The following is a 25,049-nucleotide window of genomic DNA, read 5'->3' as shown; positions in this document are numbered from 1 at the left end:
TCAGCTGGCTCCAAAGGAACCCACTACTGCCCAGAGCTGAACCGATATGGGATGTTGTTTGCACCTCTGTGAGAACATACTTAAGAAAGGGAAAAAAAAACTGCTGCACAACAGCAGCTGGGAGAGAGGAGTGAGAACCACCCTGCAGACCCCCAGGTCAGTGCAGCAGGAGGGCAGGAGGTGCTCCAGGCAGGCAGCAGCAGTTCCCCTGCAGGCTGTGGAGAGGTCCCTGGTGGAGCAGGCTGTCCTCCTGCAGCCCATGGGCCCCACATGGAGCAGATCTCCATGCTGCAGCCCCCCCATGGGTGGAGGAGCCCCCAGTGGAGCAGGTGGATGTGGCCTGGAGGAGGCTGCGGCCCATGGAGAGCCCCTGCAGGAGCAGGCCCCGGGCTGGAGCTGCAGCCCGTGGAGGAGCAAGGATCTGGGGGGAGCTGCCGCCCACCCGTGGGGGACCCGTGCTGGAGCAGTTTGCTCATGTGGTACAGAGCCATGTGGGAGCAGTGCTTGAAGAGAAGCAGTCCACATAGGATCAGTTTGGAAAGGACGGCATCCCATGCGAAGGAACCCACATGGAGCAGGGGCAGAGAGGGACCATGAAGGAGTGGCGGAGATGAAGCGTCAGGGACCAACCACAGCCTCCATTCCTGGTTCCCCTGTGCTACTTATGGGGAGGGCACAGAAAAGAGTGGATGGGACGGATGGATGGTGTTTTTAGTTTTGTTGTTGTTGTTTCTCACTTACCTAGCTTGTTAGTAATAGGTAATAGATTTCATTAATCTCCCTATGCTGAGTCTGTTTTGCCCTTCACAATAATTGTTGAGTGATCTCCCTGCCCTTATCTCAACCCTTGAGCCTTTTTCATCATATTTTTCTCCCTTTTTCCCTTTGAGGAGGGGGAGCAAGAGAGCAGTTGTGGTGGAACTCAGCTGCCCACCTAAGTAAAAACCACCACAACTACGCTAATTAAATATTGATAAAAATCCGTAGAAGGCTCTCCTGCCAAGAGCACATGCACAAATATCCCGGTCTGCATTTGTATAGTCACACCACTGTATTCCCCTGCACAAACAAAAACTATGTGGATGGACAAAAACTAGAAACCATATAGATGGACAAAAGTAATAGCATTGTTTCAGTGATGGCAAGTCACATTTCCAAGCATGCAGAGAGGTGCAGAGAAACCACTAAGAATAATCATTGGGCAGTCACCTGAAAGTCCATGTATTAGTACAAGAAAGAAAAACTCCATGTTGTAAGAAAGACAGAAATTTATCTTCAGGAATACAAGCATACTGTGCAGAGTTTTGAGTACTTTGAATGGAAAGTTACTATCTCAGTGCATTACTGGTTATTATAATGGCAACCCTGCAGACAACAATTTGAAAAAGTAAACCTCGTTTCTGAATGTTAAGAATACATTTGTTGTTATTAGTTTTGACAAAACCACCGAGAGAAAAAAAAAAAAAAAAAACACTCAGCAGCTGCAAAATTCTGTTGGGAACACGATGTCCCCAGAAGGATGATTTGATAAGCATCTATTGACAGATTTCTACAACTGCTATGAAATGTTTTTAAATCACCTCATTCAACTGCAAGGAGAAACAGTTTTACTAACAACAAGATTCTGGACACAGATTTGACTTTCTCATCACAATCACTGAAATATGTTACCCTGCTATCCTGAAACTGAGATGCGTCAACCCTCTCACATTCAGGAAAGAGAAAGACGTTCCACCTATTCCCCACTGACAGAGTTCAGAGATTACCTGTGCTTGTATCACAATTGTAAATCCACTCCCTTACTTTCAGTCTAGACCAGCTGAAACTCAGACAGGAAAAAAACAAAAACAAAACAAAAACAAACAAAAAAGAAAAAAAGAAAAAAACAGCTTTGTGCAGATAAACTGCAGTTCGTTAAGAGGAGAAAGACAAGCAAGCAAGCTGTACAGGAGAGATGATGCTAATACAGCTGTACAGAGCCTGTTTCTGAATAGGCTAATAGTTTTGCTCCCTGCAGCTAGTACACGTTTCAAAACAGACCTCAAGTGGAGGAGGAATTTTTAAGGTGAAGAGTGCCATGTTTCCCCCACCCCCTCTATGATTTCAGTATTTTGTCACAATTCATTTACTTTAAAACTTTGGTACTGCTTTTAGTACAGTGAAACAGAAAGCCTAAGGAAAAAAAAAAAAAAAGTTCAAAAAGCAGCAGTATTCTGTGAATGAAACTCAACACTTGACATTTTTAAGGGACAAAAAATATTGTTAATAATATTAAGCAAAAAATAAAAAATAAAAAATAAATCCATTAGTTTCAAAACTGATCAATACAGCACATTCTTCTGAGAAGAAAAAAAAAAAAAAAAAAAAAAAAAAAAAAGTTTACATGTATTTTACCTGGAAACGTATTATTTAAGTTTAACAGACATGTTAAAGTCACAAGGCTCTGCTTCATAAATTATTCTTGAAAGGAACTGAAGCACATTTTCTATTAGTTACCAGCACAAAGCTGATAATCACAAAGCTAGGAATAAACAGGATGTCTCTGCAGAATAATTTTAGGGAAAGGGTAGTAAACAGATGGAAAAATACACCAGAATACATACGATTAGAAAAAATATTTGTTCCAAAGAAGGAGGTAAGAGAATGAGATCAAAAGACAAGATTTTTTTTTTCAATATGAGTAAGATAAAAGTAATAAATGAGAGACTTGTGAGTTGGCTACTGCTGTCTCTACCAAGTTTCCAATCTTATCATCCCACTCCAATGTATTGTATTACTTAACTTTCAAAGATTCATATATATGGTTACAAATCATCATGTTGAGATTTTTGTTTTCTTACACGCACTCTTTTTCAGGTCAATTTTCTCCTCAACGGTGTCAATTTATTGTGCAAAAACTGTTGTTTGGGAGAAGTATCTTCCCCCACTCCTTATGTTGAGTTCTCTTGCATTTCCTCACAGGTTTCATATTGCTGCTGCTACCTCTTTTCCCTCTGTCATGTTCTCCATTCTCACCAGCAATGGTTTATGTACATTCACCAAAACCCACAAAATGCATTTTTCATGTTCTGTCGCTAATAAATCTGTTCAAGCATGTCATGTATTACACCATACCCACACAGAAGACTCATTACACAGGCTGCCCAAAAATGTCCACCATCTGAATTCAACCATACCTTCTGGATTCAGTCAGCCTTCTCTTCTCTTCTCAAATAATTTTTCCCCAAGCAAGAATTTTGCATTTTCAATCATCCTTCTTTTTGTCCCTTACTCATACACACACCATCTTTTGAGCTTTCCTTCATCTTTCTCCCTTGAGTCCTACTTCCCTTAGTCCCACTTTCCCTCTTCCCACACCATTCTTCTTAACCGTCACCTACTCAACCATGGGGTCCTACCAATTCTGTCTCAGAAAGAAGCCTATTACAGGGTAGCAGGCAGAAGTGCTGATGATCTGCATTCCCTGCCTCCAAATGGCACAGAAGAAGCCCAGCTGGACCACCAAGAGGCAGGACAAGAGAATAGGAGGTTTTCGAGCAGGTGGCATCAGGCAGGAATGACCAGGTTCAAGATCTACACAGATTTTCTTTCCCATAAAGAGGCCAGGCAGAACCTAAAGGAAGTAACTCTGAAGCCCAGACACACACACCAGACACGTTTGTGTTTGAAGAAATAAGGCATGGGGAAGGGATGCAGTAGTAATGCACTTGTTTTTGCAGAAATAAGGTAAGGGGAAGGGATACAGCAGCCAGTAAGAAGGATCAAGCTTTTAGAGTAAAATAATCAAACAGCAACACTATTATCTTGCCTCATCTGTTCACATACCTTCCTGTGACACTGACTAGTTTAATTATAAGAGCATGAGTAAGGATAAGGACAGATTTTAGCATAGATCCAAACACACCTGCCACTTAAAAAAAAAAATCAACAAATCAGATTTCTAAAGGATCTAATAGTGTTTAGGTAATAGCAGACCAACTCTGAAGCACATGTTTTTGATTAATTTTTGGTTGAATTGATCTTCATGGAGTCTTCATTATGCTTCCTTATAAATACCCGTTCTGTGAATGTACAAGGCAGTTTATATTTACATGGTGATACAAATAACTTTAGCAAGAACTCTTAACAGGATAAAATAATAATGCAACAGAAGATTGACTAAACAATCAAACACTTGAAACAGTGACTCACAGCATAAAGATGGCTGGCATTTAAATGCATTCAAAAATCAAATGTCATTACAACAAAAAAATGGCACTTTATCAACAATACCTGGCATTTGCACAGCAACTGTTATCAGATAATTACAACGACTATAACTTACTAATTCCCACCATTTTACTGTAGATCTTCTGTTATTGGACTCCAGTTACTCCCATGATGTGCTTAGTTTTCCAGCTGTATTAAAAAAATAAAATAAAATCTAGCTCTGATAGTAAGAATATGACACAGCCTCCAAAAGCTTAGAAATAAGAAAGGACCCACAAACAACGCAAAAGTATTTTATGATCTATTGCATAAGTGAGGAGCTCCAGGCAAAGTTCTATGGAACAACTCCTTGACAGCATCATTTTTTCATCACCTCTGTGTTCTGCTTCATGTGCTCACTTTATCAAAATGGTAGGTGCAAGTTCAGCAGTCCTTCAGAATCTTAAAGAGAAAGCCTGTTTCCATTATAAATGTTTTGTGATCTTCCAGTGCCTTTTAATATAACTTTTTACAACATTCCTAAAATAAATCCTTGCTTTATACAGTAACTTTTTTTTTTTTTTTTCAATGGGAAGTGAAGAAAAGAGACCCTTGTCCTGTCACGACAAGGTACATTGATGTTCCTTTGAGTTTATGTGGGCACACAATGAAACACTAAGCAAGATGGAGATGCTGTGTCCCCGCAAAATATTTTATACCCAGACAGGAGAGACAGGGAAAGGATAGGCAGATTACAAGGTGAAAAACTGGCTATGTCATCAGGCTGAAAGGGTAGTGGTCTCAGGTTTGAAGTCTGCCATTAGGGCTGCCCAGTTAGGAGCTACTGGGGGATCAATACTGCAGCAAGTCTTGTTTGACATCTTCACCGATGACTTGGAAAATGAGACAGATGGAGTGGTCAAGTACTGGAACAGGCTCCTGGAGAAGCTGCAGAGTCTCTGTCTGCAGAGGAACTCACAACTCAACCAGGCAAGGACTTGAGCAGCCTGGCCTAACTTTGAAATTAGGCCTGCCTTGAAGAAGAGATGTGACTAGGTGATTTCCTAAGTCTCTCCCAATCTAAATCTTTTTATGAACTTGGTATTGTTTCTTTGAACAGGAAGGAGACATTTCTGAAGGTGTAATTATTACCTAAGGAACACAGGAACCATCCTGTTAAAATTGCATCTTGCTCTCTGAAAAGCATCATGGCCACAAACAAAAAAATAGTAATAATAATAAAATGGAATTTCCAACTGTAAAACACTGGAACAAGTTGATCTTGTAAATAAAATACTATTTGATGTCTGCTTTTGCCTCATGAACAGACTCTGTCCTGTGACTTTAGGTGACTACCCCTTTGAAGAACGGCAATAATAACAACAGTACTTACTTGTTTCATATTGGAAAGACTCTTTGTTTCCACAGAAAGTGGATGTGTTTTCAAAACCACCAACCTACAAACCAGTAAGTCCCTCAGTATCCCCTAATTTTAATTTCTGTGAGACAGAGTTTGCTTGCCTGGCGGAGTCACTGCTAGCTGTCAGCAACAACACTGATTATAAATGAACTGCATGTCAGAGACACTGAAGAAGAGGAATGGGTCAAAGAGATACCTAGATTCTCATTCTCTGCTCAGCTTCCTCCTCTTCTTTCTGAAAAACATTCTGATAGAAGGGCGTTCATGCTGGGAGGGGTGAAGGGGGCAAGGGAAGCAACTCAGCCAGAAGTCTGAATGTTGAATTTTAAGGGTGATTGAACATAGTATTTGGTGACTGAATATACAAATGTATGTAATAAGAGCTAAAACCTCATGCCTCAGACTCAATCAAGAGAGTGGCATTCACAGTCTAATGAAATATGACAGCTATATTGCCATGCTTATCAACAAACGTAGCAGTTGAAAAAAGCACTACAAATAGATTATTTGCCAATTTTGAGATAAAATCCCTTTAGTAAGTAGATTTTCCAACTAACCTTATGATTAACAACAACAACAAAAAAAAAAATATTGGATATGTGACAACCAAATAACATTGAAACAGTTCTCTGCACATTGCTGAAGGAGGGAGACACAAGACTCCACAGAGTAATTTATTGTACGTTGATAACAGTGTCACTGTGACTTGTGAAGCATCTGGAGTTACAACCAGTGGCAACCATTTACAATGTAAAACCCTTCTCCAAATAAATCTCATCATGACAATTCCAATATATAGAGAGATCCATTTTAATCTTTTTACAGCTTTTAAATCTGTGGCACAGCCAAAGACTTATACCATTTTTTAATTAATACTTAAGCATGACAAGGCAACTAAACTGAAATATATTTACTTTTCAATACATAAAGTATATTTTGTTAAGTAGCCTAAGCTGCCTGGCCTGGTATCTGTCTGTCAGCATTAATGTGACTAACTTCTGAAAGCAAAGTGTACGGGAGCTGTCAAGCTACGTTATAGCCAGACACATCAGACTTACTCCTTAAGCTGTCATGACTATGAAACCTTCAGGGACAATGTGCTCAGTCGCTTAGAGAAGAAAAATTCTTCCAGAAATATGTATAACATAACAACAGTGTTTGTGTTCCTGCTCCTCAAACCTTAATTTCATTCTATTTTTAATCACATAATTATCCAATATTCTCAGAAAACTGAATTAATGACTCATTAAAGTACAGAACTGAACTTCAATGACTGAAAGAATATTCAAGCTCAACCAAGTCTGTAAGGAAATTACTTTCTTTTCAAGGCGGGCTCTAAAGTATTGTACGGAGAAATTGAGCTGACCAGCAGCCTTTGCTGAAGAGAAGTACAGGTTCAAGTGAGCTTACAGCTCTTTTTACTGGACTCTGATAGAACAGCCAGCTATCCTCCAAACCACAGTTACAGATAAACTAAGCTACTGATACACAGAGAAAACTGATAGACTAGCCACCAGTTTGTGGCCAAAGTGCTTTGCTCAAGTGAATTTGCCATCAGCACAAGCCTTAAATAATTATCTTGTGTGCTTTTGACTTACCTTTAAAACTAAGGTTAAACAATTTATCAAAAATTAGGCTAACAATTTTATGAGGAAGCCTAAGTGAGATGGGTACTGAATATTCACCAAATTCCATTTATGTAACTCTTGGAGAGCTTTCAAATTTTTCTACCTACACTACCTCAAATTGAATACTGATAAAATACAGTCCACATCAGCAGGACCATAGTGAAAAATAGCAGAAGTGGCAAGGTCTTCTACGTACATAGCACCTTATGTTGGAAAGCAAAGACATTTTAGGGATATATTTGATAAGGTGTCATGCAGTACTTGGAGTTCAGTTCTATTATCCACACTTAGTAGATGAGAAACAATGAACAGAAAATTTAAGCCATCTGCTAAACATAACAAACAAAGCAAATAGAGGAAACAGCACACCACATAGTTTCTAAAGGCTTCCTTCCTTGGTATTCTCAAAAAAAGTAGCTAATTAGAAACTAAAAGTCCATCTTAGCCTACAACACTTTTTTTCAGTCACTGCCTCCCACTGGTTTTAAATAGAACTGTGATCTGGTAACTGTTAATTCAGGCCAGTGTCGTATGAAGGTAGTTTATCAGCATTAACACTGTCCCCAAACTCTGAAAGGATAAATACAGCAAAAAATATATACTCTGCTATTTTATTCTTATTATTACATTTAGGTAACTACCACAGATTTCAGCTCATATTACTCTTGCCATGACACAATTTTTTCTAGAATCAATTGAATTCACAACTATTTTGAAGAACTGCATAAGCCCAGCTGATGTGGTACAACTCCTTACACCAGCACCATTCATTTTTTCTCTGGCCCAATACTCCTAATGCTTACTGGCAATCCTTAAGTATTACTGGTTATTAAGCAATTGCACACATTCACAGATACACTGGTATTAGGTCAAAGAGATGGTCCACCATTTGAATTAATTTTTCAGACAGTAATGTCCTTGCTACTTTGTTTTGTTGTGGTGTTATAAAATGGAACACTTTGAAAAGCTCTTTTCATAAAACTTTTCTTAAAATAACAAATCTCAAAGCAGTTAATTTCATCTTAAAATACAAAGAAAGGGAAGGACTGTCTTTCATGTAGTCAGATTACCCCCAAAACAAAGTATTTGTAGAGAAAAATAGTACGTCATATATTAAGCATGTCATATATTAAATGACAACACATAAACCAGAATTTGGTCACTTTCAGTCAACTTCAGTTCAGACATAATTGAAATCAATGGAGCCATACTAGAAAAGAACTTGGTATGTCAAATCTTACTGGGAGTTCAAAAAGACCTGACATGGCTCACTTAAATGTTAACAGGAAGCTAAATCTTAGTTAAAATAGTTTAGGAATTGAGTAAAACAGCTTATGTAATTAAAATGCTGTTTATAAAGAACAAGGAGAATAGCTGACGATAGCAAAACAAAGTGTCTATGATATTTAGTAAGAAGACCATACGCTCTGTTTTTGAGTTTATAGCATGATCAGATGCAGATATAAAATTATGCAGTTGACAGACCAAATCCTGATGTTAGCTGTACCACGCAACCCCACCAAAATATGCTCAGCTGTATTAGTCCAACAGAGTGGACACCTTGGTCAATATACATGTAGATGATACCACAGCTAGTAATGCAAATAAAGTGCTATCAAAAGTTTATGTCTGAAACAGCTTACAGTCACATGCGGTATCTCTATGTGTGTATATGTATATATATATATATATTTATTTATTTATTTTTTCCCCATAAGATATTTGCTCACTGAAGTTTTCCTAACATTTTGATGCTAACTTCTTTTGAAGACAAATCTAATTTAACTGATACACATTTGGCAAATACTGCTTCAAGTAAAATCAACTTTACTAAACTGTGTACCTATGAGAACTCAAACACACTCAACACATTGAGACATCAGATGAAAAAGTTTTATTAAATTTAGAAACATCTAATTCATAGAGTTATGCAAAGTTTACTCCAAACACTAGAAACAGCCCATATAGTGTTTGAAACAGCCTATGTAATTCTGTAATGGGAATATGAGGCTTTATTCAATTCCACAGGATTGTTAGAAGAAACCAAGCAGAAGGATCACCATTCTCTACTAAATTCTCTAGTACTTTTCCACAACAGTGACACAAAAGTATACATTTCTACATAATGTTTTTAGTGTTGTGTCATTACAGATGGAGGTAATGTGATCATTGAACAATCTAAACGTTTAAGAAATTCCCATACCACAGAAGTTTTTATTAAACCTATTACATCTATAGTAATGAAAACTATCACTCCTATGAAATCCACCTGGCTACTGAGTAGGAAGAAAATGAGATTTTGTTTGAGCCATTGTTAATTCATTCCATATAACTGCCCAAATTTCAGTCAGATTCTGGTCCAAACAACATGAAGTTCAAATGTTGCATTTTATACTCATCCTTTAAAATAGCTTACAAAATGTAAATGCAAGTTCAGCCTTAGGACCCTGTAATTTTTCAATGTGATGAGATGCTCAGATTAATCAGCACTTTGTTCTTAGTAACAAAACATTAAAAGGAACAAGAAAAAAAGCATTGTAGCAGAAAAATGTAATATTTAAAATCCTCTGCTGCCCTTATAAGAAACTACTTAAAATGTGTCAACTGTCCCTTGCAAATATATTACAGCAAAAAATAAAGATGAAAATCTGGTTGCAGGGAAGGAGTAGGAGTTTTGTTTCTTGGGAAGATTTTCACAATGAGATGTTTAAGGTAAAAGAAACTCCTATGACCCAATACATAAGCTACATGTCAGACTACATTTAAGAAGAAATCAGGAAGCAAATTATAACAGTTCTTAGAGAAAGGACGATAGAAATTGTTTTGTAATCGGTATGCTTCAAAATTTGTTCTGGCAGGGTGTTCCATCTGTTATTCTATGACCTTCACACAAACCATGCACTTCAATAGGATTATCTATTTATAACAGAAGTACCAATTCTTGCTCTATTACAGTAGAATGGTGTTTCCAGCCATTTTCAATTTCAATCCCTCAATAATTTTACAATGGATGTGAGAAACAGGTGCCATACACATAAGCCTATTGACAAAGGGTTTTTCTTTTCTTCTTTGCTTCTTACATATCTCTATAAATAATGGATTGCTCTCCATGGGTTTACAGACTGAAAGTTGAAAAATGTTTCACTAAATTTGCAGTGACTACACTGACTTATGTATGGAAAAGTAATTTGCACCATTTGCTAGACATACTGTATGTCTTCAGCCAACAACAACTTCAGTCCAGGAAAAAGACAACTACTGAAACACAGTAGCAGACTTCAAATATATAAAAAATTATAAAACTGTGGTAGTGATTACAGAAATACCAGTGCAATTTGTAGAAAGAGATTCAGCAAACACTTAGAAAACACTTCTTAACTCTAATTGGTTTGAAGAATCTGCAGAGTTATCCCTTTGGGAGACCTTATGGTTTGGGGAAAAGGAAAGAAGGAAACATGAGTAATCATCTAAATTGTACTAGCCCTTTTTTTCTGAAGAGTGGGAGTACAGTAGCTGACTCCTAGAGATCCTTTTCAGTCTTTGCAGTACACGACATCACCATTGCCTTTTTTGTCATTTCATTAATAAGAAAAATTTTGTAACTGCACCATTAACTGTTCAGAACAATTAGATTTCAAAGAATCCTCTCAGCTGACTGCTTCCTACCTCTAACGTGCTTACATACAGCTAAGCTAGCAGCTTTACTCATGTTATAAGAAAAATACATTCTCTATCTCCCTTGCTTGTTAGTTAGAGGAGGTTTTGTTTTGTTTTGTTTTTTAATCTTATTCTATCAGGTACCTGCAAAGGCATTCACAGAATCACAGAATGGTTTGGGTTGGAAGGGACCTTAAAGATCATCCAGTTCCAACCCCCTGCCACGGGCAGGGATGACACCCACTAGATCAGGTTGCTCAAAGTGCCATCCAACCTGGACTGGTTGAGCTCTGTTTCAGCTTATCCTGCTCCAGCCTGAACGTTTACTGCACTAAGTTCTCTGTGTGATATACAAAGACGTACAAGCTATAGTGTAAATAATTCCACACTATGTAACAACATAAAAGAATTTCAAATTATGCATATGGATAATTTCATCATTGTGGAAAACCATATTTTAAGTTACACACTTAGTCCTATCACAGCCCCCCTGCATACAGCAGGGAGTGAACACCACCACTTTCAAGTGAAATTGGTGAAGAAGGAATCGAAACACCAGCTCACGCATCACAACGACTGATGAAGTTTCAACTTCAAACGTGATGCTTAAGAAAGTTGTTGGTGTAGCACTTATTGAAGGAAAGATCAGCATCACCAGATATGTGGAGGCTTCTCCTTGACAGTGCTCGGCTCCTGGACAACAAAAGCCACGTCCCTCGGAGAGCTGTGGTGTTAACAGGGTTGATGCTGGGTGCACGGCTGCCTTTATGCCAAGGAAAGTCAACGGCGTAGAAGTTCTCCACACGCACAGCGCTACCACGGCGCTCAGGGTGCGAGCCCTTCCCAGAGGCACAAACAAGCGCGTTCTTCACAAGCTATCGCGGAAGCACTTCCCTTGATTTACGTTTGTGAAAACTTAACGGGATGCAGATATACGTGTACATAGCCCCACGGCGCTCTCGGGGGCCCAGCCCACGCCGCAGCCCCCCACCCCTGCTCCCGCTCCGCCTGTCAGGGACCCCGACGGCCCCCCCGGGGCTGGGGCCGCTGCTGGCGGCCCCCGCCGGGTACTCACATGCCAGATGGCGAAGAAGATGAGGGCGGCGCAGAGGACCAGCGACAGCATGTAGCAGAAAGCGGCGAAGGTGAAGGCCATGGCGGGGAGCCGGCACGGGGGAGCCGCGACCCCCGAGCCCCCGGGGGGCAGACGGGCGTCCGCGCCCCCGCCGCCGGCCGGGCGGAGTTCGTCACCCTCGGACAGCACAAGGGAGGGGATGCTCGGCCCCAGGACAAAGAGCTCCGGGAGGCTCCGCTCCTCCGAGCCCGTCCCGCCTCCCGCAGCGCCGTGCCCGGCCTCCGCCCGCCCCCTCCACCTGCTGCGGGCTGCGGAGCGAGCTGCGAGCGGCCCCTCCGCCGCCCTCCCCTCTCCTCCCTTCCCCTCCTTTCCTCTCCCTTCCTCTCCGCCCTGGCGTGTGAGGCGCGGGGCTGGCTGCCGACGGTGATGGGGGCGGCCGGGGGGCTTCGCCGAGGGGTGGGTGGGTGTGTGTGGGGGTCCTGTCACCTGTAAGGCGGTGCCTTCCGTCACGACCGCGTGTTTCTGATGGAAACCATATCACGATATCACGATAGTGTGAGCGTGGGCTATGAGCTGAGGTCGACTTGGGCCAGATCTTGAAAAAATGACTTGCCCAAACTTGCTTTATTATTATTATTATTATTATTTTTAGTAAGAACGGTAAATCCGTTCCGAGGAGGCCCCTCTGAGGAGGAGAGCATGGCCAGACGAAGGCTGAGGCACTGCCAGGGGTCACCTCTCCGGAGGACAGGCAGAAACGGCCCAAGGGGCAATCTGACTGCAACTGAGCCGCTCAGCAAAGTACTACCCTGAGATTCTTCCCCACAAGGTGAAAAGGATGTTTGCAGATAGGGTAAATAAACGGCAAAGCCGTTTTAAACGACAATTTGGGAGATCGCGCTTTGTGAGTTCAGGGTATTCGCAATATCCAAACAGCTAAAATACATGTTTAAAATGAAGGGTAAGCCTCTTCCTTCTTACCTGGTCTTTGATAGCTCCCATAGTGTCTCCAGACATGCCTTAGCCATTTCTGCAGGGAGTTTATTTAAGATTTACAGCCAGTTCTTCTGTCTCTTTGTACCACAGCAGCTGGCAATACAGTAGGTTTGCAGACAAACAAACAAACAAACAAAAAATCAGTAGAAAATACCACAGGTCTACCTGAGGACTAATCTAAAAATATTCTGAAAACCATGGATGAAAGCTATATGTTTGCAAAGTCTTTACAAAACTTAAAAGAATTTCAGTTCATGGCATTATTTTCTATCTACGGGTGGAAGGGACTAACTTGGTTAAAATTATGGTATAGAATTTTAAACATAACATGCACTTCTACCATGAGCGAAGAGTGCTGACTTGAACTGAGTGTCAAGGCTGGTAATTAATAAACCAATCAGGAATAAACTGATGGAAATAACCTTTTATAAGTGAGCTGCTCTGGAATGTGCATGTGATTTGGTGATTTAATTAAGAAGGACAGAACACAGCAAATAATGAGCTTTGCTGTCATACAAAGATACAGTAAATGTATTGTAATTCCTTGACGTTTTTAATTGCTTTGTATCTGAAATTCTGCAGAGCATAGACTTGAGAAAGTAAAGGGTTTACTCATAACCACACATTTTAAAAAGAGCTGAAAATGAGCTACAGGAGCAGCTTTGGATTTTATGTATTTTTTGTTTTATTTTGTCCTGGTTGCTTTAAAACTTAGATATACATTACCTATGCTAAGACTCATCACAGAGCACCCAATGCTTCCAGGAAAACAAAAATAAAACATTTCCTTCTGGAGCACTTATGAGCATGTATGTATACACACACATATATGTATATAAATAAATATAAAAATAAAAATATTCTATGGGCATCATTAAAGACAGACATGGAAACAATGATTAAGTATAAATTTGGAATCTAAGGTAAATATTCTCCTGTTTTCCACTGCCTCTTATCCTCATTTACATTTCAGTTATGTATTTGGAGCTTTTTGATGAACACACAGGTGAAATATGTTTCTCATTTTGCAAAGTGACAGTTCCACATCCAAATGCTTCCAATATTGCACAGTCTTTCCTGATATTGATTTCAAAACATGTATTTCCCATTGGCCCTACTTCTAATCATTAATCATTGTCAATGACTGACTAATTACAAGAATTCCTGATAAAAAAGTTAAACAAAAAGCTATCAAGATGCTTTTAATATGTTTTTGTCCTATCACCTTCTTACATTATATTATATTATATTATATTATATTATATTATATTATATTATATTATATTATATTATATTATATTATATTATATCTATACATTATATATACATTATATTATATATATTATATCCTGAGATATTTAACTGATGGAAAACTGTGGAAAGATTTGGCTGTCACTTAGTACATCTCTGAGATTTGTCTAGGCTACACAGTAATCACTAAAAATGGCTTCCTTATCTCCATCTCATTAGAAACTCATTACAACTTAGTGTATGATGCGGACCTCACAGCAGGGAGCCATTCCTATGTCATTTCTGAACTAGATTTCTGCAAATCATGGTAAGTGAGGCAAAAGGTGAAAATAATTTAGATGTGCCTGCCCCTTTTTTCACTGGCTTAAGCCCTGAGAACACAGCAGGAACATAAGACTGTCTATTAGCTCTACATTCACTTCTAAGGTCTTAGTCCTAACCTTCAAATAAACTAATGGTTCTGATCCTAGCTGCATGAGAAATTACAGTCCAGGACCCAGCTGTTCTCCTTTGAAGTAATGCACATCACAGAGACCGGAAGGGATGGTTTGAGAGCTGAGGGTGCTGCATTATCAGCTGAAGGGATCTGGAACAAACACAGCAGATGCACAGAATATGATCACCTTTAGAAAAAGAAAATGTTATTTTCAAAACTGTTGTTTTTACACTGGCAACTTTACAGTTGCATTTTACGGATGCGACTTTAAAATGTTGTAATTCATTATTTGAGCTGCATGTTATAGGAAGTCCTATAGCAGGAACCCCTTGCTGCTAGCCAGGCTAGGGGAAGGAGAGGAATTGCAATGTTAAATGATATAGTCTGGTCCAAGGGTGGAGATTGTGATGGATGTACTTTTAAATTGTTGTAAACCGTGATCTTATTTGCATGTTATAGGATGTCACATAGCAGGAACCATTCAAACCAACAGAGCATGAGCATCGCAAGAAGCAGCACAACTGCAGCAGCGACACGACCTGAGCTGGCTGTGATGTTCATCTACTGCACACAACACACTGCCTCTCCCATCCTGAGTGACCACCACAACAGAGAAATATAAGAATCTAAGTCATGGGTTAAAAGAACTCAGTGGATATTTTGTGGACATTTTATGGACATCTCACTGGGGTGGTCCATAGACTAAGGGAATGATATTTGTGTGTTTGTTGAAAGGTGGTGATTAATTAGAATGTCTTGTAAATGTGGAACCTGAGCATGACAAAAGAGGCATGGAATAAGTGGTGTATATAGTCATAGTTTTGGCTAGGATAGAGTTCATTTTCTTCTTAGAGGCTTGTATGATGCAGTGTTTTTGATTTTTTTATGAAAATAGTGGTGATAACACACCAGTGTTTTCAGTTGTTGTGGAGCAGTGCTTGCACAGAGTCAAGAACTTTTCAGCTTCTCTTGCTGCCCTGCCAGTAAGCAGGCTAGAAGAGTACAAGGAGCCAAGAGGAGACACAGCCAGGACAGTTGACTCAAACTGACCCATGACATATACCATACCACATGACAGCATGCTCAGCAGCAAAAACTGGGGTAAAGAAGGAGGAGGGGAGAGATGTGTGGAGTGATGGTGCTTGTCTTCCCAATAAACTGTTATGCATGATGAGCCTGCTTTCCTGGCAGTGGCTGAACATCTTCCTGCCAATAGGAAGCAGCAAATTAATTCTTGTTTTGCAAGGAATCTCTGGGTTTATCACTTCTGACTAGCTGAATTCCTTCAGAGCTGAAAATGGAATAATAAATTTTGTGAATAAATAAGCTACGAGAAACTCTTCAGCCGTCACTGAAGATCTAGCAGAGCCTTGCTGGTTGCTCCTACCTACTGCAGACACAATTAAGTTCCACTTCATGTCTCCATCATTCTAAAGAAAGAAGCCAGAACTAAGTCAAACATGTAATGTCCTTCTTCTGAGCTCTTCTCAGAAGGAAATGAAATTTTCTCACATTAAATAAATTTTTCTTCTTTCTCTCTTTATACAGAGACTGCTATTGCTAATGCATGCTCATCCCTATTATCCAGAAAACAACAGTCTGATGCAGTAGAACAAAGAGCTGGTATCTTTGCTATAATTTTGAGAATTTTCAGTATTTCACCAAACTGACATATGTGTTCTATCTCAATTCATGGTCTTAGTCATTTTTAACTTGCATGCATAAATGAGTAGCTTCAATATGGTGTTCATAAATAACAGTGTTGACTGATGAATACATAAACATTACTTTGTGTCCGTATTTATTTATTTTAAAAAGTGTGTTGCCACAGGTTTATGAGGGGTGGGTACATCCACAGCATGAAAGGAAGGAGAGGCTACACAGACATTAGCAGTACATACTGCAGTGTCAGTACAAATGGACTGGTTGCCATCAGTTCAGGACCTTGTAGTTTTGCCTCATTGTCCTCTCCATCTGATAAATTAGTATCAGTTTTTACTTATCTCATTTTAAAGAAGAAAAAAAATCAATATCTCAAATCCCAAGAGTTGTACTATTACCATAACAATACCAGAAGTGATTATCAAATGCTGAATTTATTTAAAGATTGTCCAAACTGATCCCCTAAGCTCCTGCAACTTTGAAACATATTCATCATGTTTTGCCAGCAAGAAAACTAAAAGCCCATAAATGGGGATATTTTTTTTTTTTATTTTAATTATAGGAGTTAAACTAATGATGTAGCACTGTATCACTTTGAATTTCAGTTCCGTCAAAGTCCCTCGTAAAAATTATTTTAGTATTTGATGAGAGCCAAAGAACTGATTCGTAAATTGGGAAAATACCAGAAGAAGAGGTTGGAGGTGGCAATGGAGGAGTGGGAACATGTTTAATAAGAAGTCTCATGAGAATGGCAGTGCTGAAAGATCATTCCTATTCTAAATATAAATCTTCAATACATTAACCATCCTGTTTTTAACAACATATGAAATACTCCTAGTCTGAAGCAGAAGCAGCAAGAGTAAGTGATTCTTTGTGATTTATCCATCTCTTACAAAGAAGAGAAGGAAAAGGTCAGAAATCCTGGCGGGAGGTTCTCGTACCATTTATACCACAAATATATTCTCTTCATTTGGATTCTCTACTTTTTTTTTTTTTTCTTTTTTTTTCCTGTTATGTTGAAAAGTCTAAATAAATTTGCCTAGACCACAAGGTCAGATAATGAATGTTTGGGTCTAGCTCTAGATTTGCTAGATCTTTAGCAAATATTCAGAATGCTATCTGGAATACTCATTTTAATGGTAGAAATAGCTACAAGAAACAGTGATTGTGATACAGGCAATAAAGACAATTCTTCCCTCTTTTGATCTATTTTTGGAAATTATAAAATCTATGTTATTCTGAGATGCCTTTTGCCAATTTCTACATATTCTGTAGCTATTTCATGACTGATGACATTAATCAAAAAGGACAAGGTACACTTACTTTTGTTAAACCAATTGTTACTTTAATTTCAGAGGCAAAAGTAGCTGAGCAGCAACAGTTGTCAGCGCTAGTCATCCATTCTTTCAAATGGAGCTATCTTGTGTTATTTCTTAAAGACTTTACTTGTCACTCAGTACTTCGAAGCAGTTGTTCACTGGAAGATCAATGAAGCACAAGCCTAAGAAAAATGGAAGAGATAAATGTGATCTTAACTAATCATTACCTGGGAAGAGAACAATGACTCATGTCAACTTCATAAAGTTAAACAGCCTTTAAGAAACTATCATGACTCACAAGTATTGCATACACACACAAAAAATAATTCTTAGTTCAAGGTATTTAATTCTTCTATAGAGAAACTAAGTTATCTTCTACATAAACCTTTAGCAGCTACACATTAATGTAAATGCCCTGGCATCAGCCAGCTAAGTGAGTCAGAGTAGTAGAAGCTGTCACTATGTTTCTTGCTGACCAGGTTACATAAATTGTTGACCTAATGTGTGGGGGGTTTTGTTTTCTTTCTTTCTTTATTTTTTTTTGGGGGGGGGGATGGGGGGTGGGTTTGGTTTTTTGTTTGTTTGTTTGTTTTTACCTAACAGATGTAAGAGTTTCCTTTAATTGCAGTTCAAGCAACATTCAAGATCAAATTGACTTCAGGCAAGTTTTCCTTATGGACTTTTACATGGTTATCTAATTTTTTTTTTCCCAGCAAATATCTAGGTGGGAGGTTATTTGGTTTTCTGAAGCATTCATTTTAGTGACAATAATCCTGTATCTATTGAAACAATTATCATAAGCAATATTACTCAGTTAACCAAATCTAAAGAAGTCAACAGGCTTGGGCTTGAAGCAGAAGCAAAGATGACAAGGCTTTTGACATGGTCTCCCACAGCATTCTCCTGGAGAAGCTGGCAGCCCATGGCTTGGACAGGTACACTGTTTACAACTGAAAATTGTCATCAAACATGGAAAGGAGTTGTTGCATTAACATGGAAAAGGAGTTGTTGCATTAAAGGAGACTTATCAAATGTTTGCCTGTTTCAGAGCCCTGCTAAAGATTTTCACTGAGACAGCTTTGCAAAGTCAAAATTATTTAATAGGGTGAAAGATACAAGATTCTGAAGTTGAATATGAGCCAGCAGTGTGCCCTGGCAGCCAGGAGGGCCAATCGTGTCCTGGGGTGCATCAAGCACGGCATCGCTAGTAGGTCAAGGGAGGTGATTGTCCCGCTCTACTCTGCGCTGGTGCGGCCTCACCTCGAGTACTGTGTGCAGTTCTGGGCACCACAGTATAAAAAGGACATGAAACTGTTGGAAAGTGTCCAGAGGAGGGCTACGAAGATGGTGAAAGGCCTGGAGGGGAAGACGTACGAGGAACGGCTGAGGTCACTGGGCCTGTTCAGCCTGGAGAAGAGGAGGCTGAGGGGAGACCTCATCACAGTCTACAACTTCCTCGTAAGGGGGTGTCGAGAGGCAGGAGACCTTTTCTCCATTAACACTAGTGACAGGACCCGCGGGAACGGGGTTAAGCTGAGGCAGGGGAAATTTAGGCTGGAAGTCAGGAGGGGGTTCTTCACAGAGAGGGTGGTTGCACACTGGAACAGGCTCCCCAGGGAAGTGGTCACTGCACCGAGCCTGTCTGAATTTAAGAAGAGATTGGACTGTGAACTTAGGCACATGGTCTGAACTTTTGGGTAGACCTGTGCGGTGTCAAGAGTTGGACTTGATGATCCTTAAGGGTCCCTTCCAACTCAGGATATTCTATGATTCTATGATTCTATGATACTGCAGTAGCACTAACAAATGATAACAGTGCTAGCAAAATGCTGTCCTGGGTATTCCTCACCAAATGTGAAGGCTCTGCATGGCCTACCAAGAACCTGTCCTGGTTCTATCCCCTCCCAGCTTCTCGTGCACCCCCAGCCTCCTCACTGTCAGGGCAGCAATAGAAGTGGAAAAGTTCTTGACTCTGTGTAGGCATTGCTCTGCAACAACTAAACCATCAGTGTGTTATCAACATTAATCTCCTCCTAAATCCAAAGCATAGCACCATACCAGCTACTAGGAGGAAATTTAACTCTGTCAAAACCAGGATGAAGCTGATGGGGTTGAGGGTCCCAGTCTCTGAGCTGTGGTGGCAGAAGAAATCCAGCAGCCCTCCAGATGATAAAGGTACAACCCAGATCTGTTTTCTACTTTTCAAGTTTTGATCATCTGACAAGAAGAAAATATTTTCCTGCTGCCTGAAACAATAGCAATTACCTGTAAGAACATCCTGTTCTGTACGGGTTAGAAGGTATGCAGTTAGAATTTACCTATTTTATCCAACGAGTGATTACATTTAAAGTAAGTAAACAAGCCTGGAAGCAAAAAACTACTTACTTAGGCATGCACCTAACCAGCTGAACTTACACTTCAGATAAGTAAATGATTCCATGAGTAGTTCTTAATTAATAGATTTCTCAGATTGTCTGCCTAATTGCAATGCTACTTGTCATTGCATGTTTTCAAATAAAAATCAAATCCTGAAGCACTTCCAAATATAAAGAATATGTATATATTACATACACAAATAATAGATCTACTTTTCAGACTATTCCCACAGATACTCTGTGTGAACCACTCACATAAAGAAGGATTTTGAATCAGATCCATTCCTCACAGTACACATTTAAATCAAATACTCAAAGAACCATGCAGGAATATATTTGCATTTCATTTTTATTTTGTAGAAGATTTTAAACTAAAAAAAAATAAGTTGTAAGAAATGTCTTCCTAAATTTAGTATTAGAGATAGCAACTTTCTGGGTGTGAGCTTTGAAGCCTATAGCACCAAAGCGGGGAAGGGAAATGGGTGATGCAAATAGGGTGACAATTGACAGGAAAAAGGTGTTCTACTAGCCAGATTTCTACATTTGTAGAAATTCAACCCCCCCTTTCATTACTGTAGCTCCTGAGAAGAAAAGAGGTGTTTTAAAAAATATAATTGGTGTAAAGAAATTCAAGGAATTAAGCTGTCAGTACGCATAACCATGTCAGTGTTACAAGCACGGCCTCGAATGCTGTCGTTTTAACAGAATTATGCAGATTTGGTGCCCCCTGCTGTCTCTTCTTTTCCTGTCAGAATGACTGATTAAAAATATTCACACTGAACTGCACAAAACGTCCCCAAAGGGCAAATAATGGATGCTGCACAAAAAGACACATTTAAGATGGAGTGTGAGCCCATATGCTGTTTGGGTGAGGTATCCTGGAGCTACGAAGAGCAGAGTGCTGTGGTGGTAGGATAACGAAGAGAGCAGCACGAGACTTGAGCTTCAGCCCTGGCACACCGTTGCTCCCAGCAGGCACAGAAACGACTGAGCCTCTTGTGGTGATAAAAAACAAGTGTGTGAAATATCGGCAGTCTGTCTTTCCTCACTCAGCAATGCACCTGCTACAGTCCTACCTTTTACCCCCAAATGGAAAGTTTAAAAAGATTCCAAATACTTCTGTGTTATGGTAGTGCCTAGAAATATGTCTCAAGAAATATTAGTGCCAGGGTATCCCCATCTACATGCTTGTACATCTGCATAAACTTTCTAATGAACTGAACTGGAAGACAAGCCCTAGAAGCCTTCCCAACACACCCACTTCCTGCTCGGGACAAACCTAGAGCTAACCCAAAATAAAACCCCTCCGATGCATACCATGTGGCTCTCAGAATGGCAGCACAACTTGTTTCTCTCTGCAGACCCAATCCTCTTGGGCCACACTGGGTGGTAGAGTAGATAGATGACCATTCCCCCGCTGAATGTCACTGCTGCCAGGGGCAGTTGTCTAACCTTCCCTTCTGCTAGCTGCTCATTCCCAGTCCATCCATTTTCCTAGCACCACCAACCATCTGTCAACACACATGGCCTGTTTAAGTTACAGACTCCATTAAATACTAATTTTTAGCTAGGTCAATTTTACTGCGTGAGTAAGAAGGGGGAGGGGGAGGAATGTCCCTTTTTGCAGCATTATTGCATGTCCTAGATTGGCTTCAATTAATCTGAAACTTCTGCCCTAAATCAAATAAAGATGTGAGGTGCCAACAGATGCAATGGCATGTTCAGATTAATACAGCACATTTCTAGCACAGCTGGGCTGAAATCCCCGAGTGATCGATGGCTTAGATTTTATATACCTAACTTTTTAAATTTCTCCATTGTTTTCTTTCCTCCTTCCCTGTACTTCCCCAGGAACAGTACACAATCTAAGTGATGACGAAGCAAAGCTACAGTACCCCATTGGAGCAGAGCAGCAGACAACACTTTTTGAAGAAGAATGCCTGGTTATATGATTTTCTATTGTCAATCAGCAACCAATAACTCTGTGTGCTTTTTCTCAAAGATTTCTCTTTAAACAGGACTGTTCAGTAGTTACAGCCATGAATTGGGCAGTTCATTACTTCTTCCCTTTGGTATCTGTGCTTTAAGAGAAAAAAAAAAAAAAAAAAAAAAGAAAAAGAAAAGAAATACAAACAAACAAAAAAACACCACACACAAAAATAGCAAAGAGAAGGGACAGTCCTGCCTTGCTGACATAGATGTGTTTCAGTAACGCAGAAGAGCACCTGTTTTCCCTGGCAGCTTCCACTCTAGCACTATTTACAACTCACAAGATCCTTCCTTGATTACTAATGAGTCGATCAATCCAAAATTCTGTCAAAAACATTTGTGTTTTCTCAGTTGTGTTTTCTAAGCTCATGAATTGCAAGTCCTCCATGTAACACAACTGTTTTCAAATCTTCCTGAACCAAATGCTGCACTTGCTCCAGCCAAGTTTGTTTGCAACTTTGAATTAATGTTTGCTCTTATACACGGCACAGTGACCGCGACTTGTTCTGAGCATGTGCCTTTTGGCAAAATGATTGCACAGAAAACACTGGTAGTAGGAAGGCACTGCACTGTGCTTCAGGTGGATGTGTGGCAGAGAATACATAACAATTTCATATTCAACTCATGATGGAAAGCTTTTCAGACTGACATCGACACTACAAGTCACAGCATGTTCCGGGAGGGTTTTCTGGGGAGCAAGATGAAATTTCTGTCATTTGGGGTCTGAGAAGGTCCTTCAGCCTCAAGAAAAAAAGGATTTATCCATCTTCTATGACATTTATTTATATACACCAACCCTAAAAAGCCATTTTCAACTTTTGAACTCCTGTGACTTAGTAAGATGGCATGATCTGTATTACATCTGCTGTAGCAGTATTTAAACAAACATACTTTAAAAAATCTTGCTCACACCCAGTGTCCAGAAATCCTATTTTGCATGTATTATTTTTATACCTCAATATTCAAAACACAAGAAGGCAGGAATTTGACCTGGTAATTGTTAAATGTTATATCCTGATACAGAATCAGCTTGCTTGCTCTGTACTCCACACTTGTTATTTTATTCTGTGTACCATCTGTAGGAGCCAAGTCTAACATTCACGTCTATCTCCTGTGACTGCTGTGTAAGTCAGCAGCCTGTCCTCTTTTCACCCCTCTTCACATTCACATGCAGCCCTGTCAGGGGTTGTGCAAGAAGCAGATTATGAGGGTGGACCCACTTGTTTTGATCTCCTGACAGAGCTCTCCAGCTCACCCTGCTCTCAGCTCTGGGGCTGCTCCCACAGTCACCTTATGGCTTTCATTTTTTCAGTCCTAAGCTCTTTTCTTCTTTCACCTTTTTTTTTTTTTTTTCTTTTTTTTTCCTCCCTGAAATACATTAATAAATGAATATGTGCATCTAGCAGCCATCAGCTGCAAAGTGCTGGTTTGTCACAGAAGTGTAGTGTGGAAGAGGGATGTGTCTAGAAGTTTAAGGCAGAAGGCTGCACTATCACTAGGTCTCAGAGCACCAGCTAATCAGTCGGGGTGCAGCTTTATTGAAAAAAGTGTATATTATGATATTTTTGCATGTAACTGAAACATTTTGTTTCAGTGAAACATCAGAGAGCCTTCATCAACCACTGGCCTGCTACATCATAGTCAGTAATAAAAATTAACCAGAGATTCTCTTCCTGAGCATGCCAGGCCTGGTATGAAGGAAGGAATAAAATACAACAACACTCATGCCAAACATGCTCTTCCCAACACATACACTAAGGTAAATACCTACACACGTCAGACTTCATTATTCTTTCAGCATATTCTTTTTCCTATGAGTCAAGTATTGGAATATGACTCTTCCAGATAGCACATACCTATATCTTCTTTAATCCAAAAATGCAAATTTGCACAATGTCAATTGTAGTTTCTTATTCATAAGACAAGAAAACACTTTTGAAATAAAGAATATAAAACCATGCAGATGTTAAAAAAAAAAAAGGAAGAAAAAAAAAAAAAAAAAAGAAAAGAAACAAACAAACAAACACTTCACAATATAAACAAAAGATCTTGACCTTACTGCAATCATTAAAATCCTGCCTAGAATAGGATGGCAAAATGCCTGAGACTTTGTTTATGCTGGTTAGCAAAAAATTCTGTAAATAAAGTAAAAGACAAACTGTTTTCTAACATGATTTGTCCATTCTGTGAGGACTAAAGTCAAGCTTTTTAAGGTGAAAAAGCAATGATAACAAACACAAAAACCGCAAGTGAGGTTGAACCAAGCTACCTGTAATATGAAAGAAATAAGAGCAGGCATTATTGATAACCCAGACCCAGCATTCAAGTCATTTAAATATAGATTAAACAGTGAAGGAACACAAAGCAAAAACAAATTTTGGTAGCAAACATCCCTGTTTCAGGATTTATCTCAAGAGCAAAAGATCCATTCACCATCTGGTTCTGAAGACTAAACCAGAATTGCACCAACTGCAGACATACATCGTACATCAGTAAGCATCAGTATACATTCTTGTTTGAACATTATGTCATGTTACTTTATTCTTATCAGAAGGTGGAAGACAACCACTCTGCTTTTTCTTTGTAGTGCAGTTCAGAACACCATGAGAGAATCTTAGTCAGTGTAGTAAACAATGCATTTTTAGAAGTAGTATTTAATTTTCTTGGGGTGCTCTCCTAGCCATTTCCATCTGTTGTTGCTTATGGTATCTTTAGACTGTAAGCTTTTGGGAGTAAGGACTAACTTTTCTTTGTGTCCTTGTAAAGATTAGGACAACAGGATCTGAAAACAGAGCAACTGGGGTTTACAGGAATCCAAATAATGACATGCAAAAAAAAAAAAAAAAAAGTGTTTTTCCTTTTAAACTGATTTAGCTCCAATATGTGCAGTTGTTTTAAGGTATTCTTACCTTGAGATCGGTATTTAAGCATTTTGGTTACAATTAAATATTTTCTGTCATATGCTTCCATTAAATGTGAAATATTTATGGCCATCAATGACTAAAAAAATGGTGTGAAAAATGTAATATTAGCTGTGGTTTCCCTGCATGGAA

General features: G+C 39.4%; 1 protein-coding gene across 1 annotated transcript in view; it reads right to left on the bottom strand.

Annotated features, from left to right (window-relative positions):
* CNIH3 (cornichon family AMPA receptor auxiliary protein 3) overlaps positions 1-12,105 on the bottom strand; it is a 42,979-nt gene extending 30,874 nt beyond the window's left edge. The window contains exon 1 of the mRNA XM_084515335.1: positions 11,969-12,105. Within this exon, the coding sequence (XP_084371461.1) occupies positions 11,969-12,049 (81 nt within the window). The 5' untranslated portion in view covers positions 12,050-12,105. The remainder of the gene's footprint in view (positions 1-11,968) is intronic.
* Positions 12,106-25,049: the final 12,944 nt, after the last annotated feature.

Source organism: Aythya ferina (genome assembly GCF_964211825.1).
Source record: "Aythya ferina genome assembly, chromosome: 3".
NCBI classification, from domain to species: Eukaryota; Metazoa; Chordata; class Aves; order Anseriformes; family Anatidae; genus Aythya; species Aythya ferina.
This window is presented reverse-complemented; position numbering and strand designations above follow the sequence as displayed.